General features: G+C 34.9%; 1 protein-coding gene across 4 annotated transcripts in view; it reads left to right on the forward strand.

The window, feature by feature from the left end:
• The first annotated feature begins 2,862 nt into the window (after positions 1-2,862).
• LOC109544371 (armadillo segment polarity protein) overlaps positions 2,863-7,144 on the forward strand; it is a 19,554-nt gene continuing 15,272 nt past the window's right edge. For 3 of the 4 annotated variants that reach the window (XM_048666421.1, XM_019914507.2, XM_048666423.1), the window contains exons 1-2: positions 2,863-3,008; positions 3,354-3,402. In XM_048666421.1, the coding sequence (XP_048522378.1) occupies positions 3,381-3,402 (22 nt within the window). In that variant the 5' untranslated portion in view covers positions 2,863-3,008; positions 3,354-3,380. Of the gene's footprint in view, positions 3,009-3,039; positions 3,221-3,353; positions 3,403-7,144 lie in introns of those variants that run through there. The other variant, XM_019914508.2, reaches the window with a different exon arrangement.

The following is a 7,144-nucleotide window of genomic DNA, read 5'->3' on the forward strand; positions in this document are numbered from 1 at the left end:
TCTGAATTGGACTTGGAATTGAATCGGGAGGTCTATGTGCTCGGGTGTTAAGTGCAAATAGCAAAAACTGCTTAAATAAAAAATCAGTATGAAGCTCATTATATTCCTCACACTTTCGAAAATATGAATTTGCGTTACTCCTATACTTCTATTCGCCCGGGCAATAGGACTCATAATCCAAAAGTCACAGGTCTGATGATGCTTAACATAAAACGTACTACGTACGTAACTACGTAGTTGAATACAAAAGCGCTAAAAATTAAACCTAATAATTTCGAACACAGAAGAATTAACAACTTTAATACAGAAAATTATATATCAACACAAAATCTCAGATGAATGGCGGACCAGCACTACTGTGCTAATGTTCAAAAAAGGGGACAAGAGAATACCATCAAATTATAGAGGAATAAACCTTTTAATTTCGAACAAAATCAACAATCTTACATCGTTGGCGGATGAACAACAGGGATTCAGATCGGGAATATCTTGCACAGGCGCCGTGCTCGTATAAAGACAGATAGTCGAGAAGTCGATTGAATACAACAAGCCAGCGTTTATATGTTTTGTTGATCTAACTAGAGGACTTGGCCGTGTCCAGCTGAAAGACGTCCTACATCTCCTTTAGAACAGGCAAATCCCACACAATCTCATTAAAACCGTAGAGAACATATATATAAAAAATAAAATACAAGCACAAATAGAAGGAGCCTCACAACCTCACAGAACCAATACCAGCGGGTCGCGGTATTCGTCAGACTCCCTGAGTCCTACCCTTTTCAATTTAATAATGGAAGAAATTGTTCGAAGTGTTCAAGGGCTTAAGGGATATAAAATAGGGGATGCAGAAATCAAAATAGTGTGTTATGCTGACGATGCCGCTCTCATTGCAGAAAGTGAAGATGACTTACAAAGGTTATTACACTTATTCACCCTGACAGCCAAGTCTCTAAATATGGAAATATCACCGACCAAAACAAAGTGCTTAACAACATCAAAAACCCCTCTAAGATGCAAACTGGAACTTGACGGTAGAGTAATTGAGCAGAAACTGAAATTTACCTACCTTGGCGTGGAACTTTCCGGCTTTGGGGATATTGAGGCGGAGGTGAGAGATCAAACAACAAAATCAATTAGAGTAGCTGGCTGCCTGAATACAATATGGTTCAATAAGAGTATGGAAACGGACACTAAATCGAGGATCTACAAAACCGCCGTGAGGCCGGTGATGACAAATACCGCAGAAACCAGGCCAGAAACAGCGAAAACTAAAAGACTCCTAGAGACAGATGAGATGAAAATACTCCGTAGAACCACGGGAAAGACACTGCTGGATAGAGAGAGACGCGAGGATATCAGAAAAGCCTGTAATGTCAAGAACATAAATGAATGAATAGCAAACAGGGAGAAGGAATGGAATGAGCACATAAGCAGGATGGACCACCGCAGACTTGAGAAGAATCGCTCGGAACATTGGACCTAGTGGGACGAAGAGACGTTGGGCGCCCCAGGAAACGATGGAGCGACAGCCTCACGCAAGTGAACGATAATTGAACAGGCGATTTGCCTAAAATCAAGAATGAAGAAGAAGTTCCAACTAGTGCTGGGAATTTTTTTAAATCTGAAATTCGAATACTCGTTTAGTGGTTTGTTTGAATAGTAAAATTATTCGAATACTCGAATATCTAACGAATATTCGAATAACCGAGTATGTATTCAAATATTCGAGTACTCGAATATTCGAATGTTTGACTATTGGATTTCCGTTCACCGTTTTCCAAGAAGATATATCGTTATTTCATATCATTTTTGGTAACAGCCGCGATGGATGAAGGTTACATTTTTTTCCTTTTGACAGCGATTTTTAACACGATTTCTGGAGCTAACTTAAAAAAGTGCCGACCTTTTGTCGGCACATTAATAGAAACACGGCGCAAAAGTTGATGACGCGAGTCACCAGAACACAGACTCGCAATTTTATATCATTTGCAGGGGGGCAAATGATTATTTTCATTTGCTTGTAAATATATGGGTATTTGTTTAAATGCTTGTAGAATATGAATAATTTATTTTACAAAAGTATACAAAGTGCATATATAAAGATATTTGCAACTTGTGAATTTTATAATGTTGGTGTATTCGAGTATCCAGTATTCGAGTATTCGAGTATTCGAGTATTCGAATAATCGAATATTCGAGTTTTGGCTAGACATAATTATTCGCTTTCTGAATATTCGAATACTCGAATTATTGGAGTTCGATTCCGAGCCCTAGTTCCAACACCTGCAAGAATTAAAACAGTTTATCCCGCAGGAATACAGACCATTTTATGACAGCCTTATTAGCGAATAAAAATAATCACCTAAGCTCTGTTCCATAAAAGTTAAGGAAAATGTCGTTCCCCTAAAATGAAAACTATGGAATTTAGTTGCGTACTTAGTAATTTTTTTTGTAATTTCTGAAAAACCGGCTGGTAAATTACGTCGTTTTATTTATTTAACCAACATCTTTAATTATTATTGTTAACAGATTGATATTGTGTTACAAAACCTCGTAAGTTTTTGCAAATAATTGAAATATTAAAAGTGAAAACCTCGTACATTTTTTTTAATCAACAAAAATTTAAAAATGCATGTACCCATATTCCCAGAAAATAGAAAGCCGAAAAATATATACACCACGTTCAAAGAAAACAGCTCAAGTAAATTTGATGCACTATTTTAAACCACAGCAGAGCAACTATTTTATACAGTTCATACGTCGTTGGTCCTCATAACTCGCCTGGGTAGTGGGTGCTGTGTTAGATGGCTCTGCAATATAATTTCTAATCAGTATGGCAACATTGCTGAGGTTGAACATCGAACGTTGTCACCAGTTGACAGTTGCAGGTTAGCGTAGCGCAAACGCAAGAGTATAGAATCGACATCGGGTGCGGTACAGATAATTTCTAAATAAGCTGAGATTTTTGTGTTTTGACTGGAAAGTTTTTCTCAAAACTCTTTTCCAGGGTAAGCTACTCATTTTTCTTCGTACCTACACGACCGTTTGGAGAAATATTGACGTGCAGTTGTGCATATTAAACTGATATGAACTGCATTGATTTGTGTATGAGATCAAAATGGACGTTTTTCTTTGTGCGTGGGATGCACTATTTATCATAAATCTTTCCTTATTTATTCTTTTCATTGCTGTTGTGGTGAAAATATTTCATGATTTTAATGTTAGTATACAGATATTGTTTTATTGGTTTTGGTGCCAGGTTTTCGAACGGTTCATGTGTGATTTTACACTTAAAATGTCAATATTTTCTACATGTGATGTGATAAGATTCCAAGAATGTGTATCTGTTTTAGGTGTGAGTAATTTGGCAGCCATTCGTTATGAGTTACCAAAGCAGGACAAGTAAGTACACATTTTATATACCCATATGCGACCCAATGTCTTAATGTTCTATCTGTTTTAATACATGGAAGTGTAATGTTACTTTATTGAACTAAAAATGAAGTATCTACATCCACTTCAAAAATAGATTATTTTAAAATCCGGAAGAAAATGGGCATATGCAATAAAATAAAGAACCTACATGATAAAATGCTGAGAACTATGAGAAAATCTATATACCTACCTACCTACCTACTGAAGAGTAAATTGTATCTTATACCGTTGTGCTCTCATACAATACACTAATAACTGTAACATTAAAAATGAATGTAACTACCTAAGTGGTTTTCACTTTACGGCAAACTTTATGATTTGAAGCAGTTGTGATGCTAATTGGAAGAGAATTGTATAGTTTTGAATCTAAACTTGTCACAATCTTTGGCTTGCCATACCTGAGAAGAAGAAACTAAATTCTGGTTAGATCTTTGTCTAGTTTGGTATGTGTATTCGAGTTTTCTTTATAATCTTTTGGGATTAATAGTTAGTAGTTATCGATAATGCGAATGTTAATGTAAATGTAAAGGTTAATGTAAAAAACTGTGAATATTAAGTTATGTATTCAGAGCAATATAAATTAATAAAGTTATTGCATGGCTATACGCCCTGAAACTATTGGAATGCAATGTAAAATTTATATCAATAAATAAAAGTACGGAAACCGATTCTCCATAAACCATGTGTATTAGTCATGTTAACTAGGTAGCTCCAATAATACGTTTTCTATTGTTTAAAATTTCAATTGTCACTATTTATCTAGTGGATCGCCTACTACGGTGGTTCTCGGACGTAGTATAATTTTGAAATGTAATATATAAACGACACAAATGACTCATTAATTTTCAAGTTCCGCTTGTTTTATTGGTGGTAGGCGACACCCTTCTGTTTTTCATTTAATACTTGCAAAATTACGTAGCATGTATTAATTAATTATTTGGCTTTGTTGTAGCTTCAAAACGGTGGTAGATACGAAAATAAATGCAGCAGATAAGAAAGTTTCCAAATTGAACAAAAAAACCTTAAATTTTAGTAGCGCACCGCAAAATAGATCGGGCCAGTAAAATTGGACATGGCCCCTAAAAATATCTCCTACATGCTGCCAACCTAATTACATCGGAAAATTCAAATGAAATTGCCTGTATCCGGGATAAGCTGCGTTTTAGGACGTATGTTTATGAAACTAAAATATTTGTTATGCGTTCTTTACCACTCCTAAATGTTTGTCACAATACATATAGAAAAATATCGCCAAATCTAAATATTTGGCCAGAATTACACGCTACCTCTTTAGGCGCTAAGCGGTCATAAAACAATAAACAGTAAAAAATGCAAATATTCAGACGCCTAGCCCCTAAAAACACGAATCGATTGGCAAAAATAATTTCTGAATATTTGAAATAAAAAAAAAAACGCGCGAAACCTGAATGGTTGCCCCGGATAACTAACCAAGGCGCTATCCGCCAGTGGCAAAGTAGGTAATGCTAAACTTACCGAAACCTGCATTGTGCCACCTGGAAAGAAAGAAAAATATTTTATTTTTTACAACAGAAACTTTATCCAAAACCCAGTTATTTTATTTAAATGAAAATAAAACAAAATAGAAAGCTCTTACTGTCAGTTGGTTCTCGGAAAACTAGTACCTAATAGTAAATTAAGTTAAGGGCTTAATTAATAATTCTTACCAGCTGTCTGCAAACTGGCGTCCCATTCTCAATTTTCTTCGCATTCATCTTCAAAAAGCACACACACTTGAACACAAATGAATATCGACACGAAGCTGAAAATAAATGTCGGCCAAATCGGTCCATATTTACCGTTTATGAGCAAAGAACCGAATACATTTCGCCCTTTGTCCTTAATAACCTGAATTAAAAGTTTAGCTTTTTGAAAAAGCTAATGATAGGTATATTAAGGTTATCCCATTCAAAACGCACCGAGTTACTGAACTTGATGATATAATCGTTTGCCTACTCGCCCTTCGGATGACTAATTCCTTGTAGAATTGTTATTTGTAGAATTTCCAGTTCTCGATCGAACTGTTTTGGGTATTCGCTATAAAGGAAGAAACAAGTCGTTCATGTGGCGACTTTTGTATCTACAATTAATTGTTGATTATTGATTGATTGATGAATTGATCGGAGAGCTACTGTTTAAACAGTAGCTCTCAAGCCCTTTGCTCAATTTTCACGAAACTTTGAGTAGCTTCAACTTTATATATTGTGAGACGCTGCACATGTATTAGCAGATCCAAACGTAGCCCACAAAATCAAAGTTAAACCTACACAAACCATGTCATGATTTATGAACGCACACTATTTGCCCCATTAAGAGCGAATTAATATTTAACTTGATTTTCAGACGAGCTCTCAGATCAGACTTTGGCTCCGTTTTTATGAAACTTTCAGTCTATGCAGCTTGCTATGATTCACAATCGAGTCAGATCATGAATTATAAATGATTCCTCTGGTCGCATTCGAAACCGTCGGAATAATTAACTCGAATTTCACACAAGCTCTCAGATCAGAATTAAGTATTTTTTATTACTTTATTAGATATTTATATCAATGTAGTGTTATTTGATGACCGTGAGATATACTAAATAAGACTTCAACATACATGAGAAAATCTTTCCAGACATTCCAGATTTAGCCGGATAAAATAGAGTTACTTCTCATTAGTAACTTTCTAAGTAATCTCTATTATGAAGTAAGTAATAAAGTACGTTACAAGGTAATGGACTATTTTATCATCGTAAACATTGCATATTTCCAATACCGCTAAATATAGGCAATCACTTAATTCATTATTGAGACACTTATGAGAAACTTAAGTGTGTCATAACATTTCTGAATCATTGTTATGTGAAAGTTTTGAACTTTTGTTTTTTAGCTTCATCAATGGATAATTACATTTTTAAATCAAGTTTCAAATTAATTGCTTTTGCATGTAACAGACAATCTAATAATCTGTTCAAATCGCGACACAATGATCAAATGATACAAGATTATCAAGGTGCAACAGACAACAAGTCACATTAAAGAAAATATCGGGGACGGCATTTACCGCTGTTATCGATATTTTCTGTTTTTTGAATATTGTTATATAACGAATCATAATTGCATCGATTAGAAAAATCTTTAGGTCCCACTCCCATACATACAAAACCTTGCCACTTCATGAGAATAAAATATCTCCTTTCACTAAAACTCAGGCCAACCTGTTGCTTCAAATCACATGTTATTTAAATATCGGGAACAGGTAATCGACTGTTCCAAAATATCTGTGACAAGTATTTCGTGACACGCCTAGCTTTTGGTTTTCATTGAAAGAAAAGAGTCTATCTCTATCTACGGTATATTCCAAATTGGTTGAATATAAATTTTGCGTGCCCGCAACAGAAAAGTAAGGGCATGCATGTAAAATTAAATCTTCTTACTACTAAAACCTGAGACCCTTATGAAATACTGAAAATATGGTGTTTTGATTAACAAATTGACAAAATTTACCGAAAATAAATTTTGCGTGCCCGCAGCAGAAAAGTAAGGGCACGTACAAGTACAAGAGTTTATATGAACTTTTCCCTTTAAATGCGTCAACGTTTTAATTTTATAGGGCAATATTAATAAAATTTCTATATTACTCAAATAAATTTATCCGGAGCTAACAGTTCCCACCCTATGAAATTCAAACAATTAAAATGCATATT

The sequence above is a fragment of the Dendroctonus ponderosae genome, unplaced genomic scaffold (genome assembly GCF_020466585.1).
Source record: "Dendroctonus ponderosae isolate FM_Combo_2020 unplaced genomic scaffold, Dpon_F_20191213v2 Dpon_F_20191213_5, whole genome shotgun sequence".
Classification (NCBI taxonomy): domain Eukaryota; kingdom Metazoa; phylum Arthropoda; class Insecta; order Coleoptera; family Curculionidae; genus Dendroctonus; species Dendroctonus ponderosae.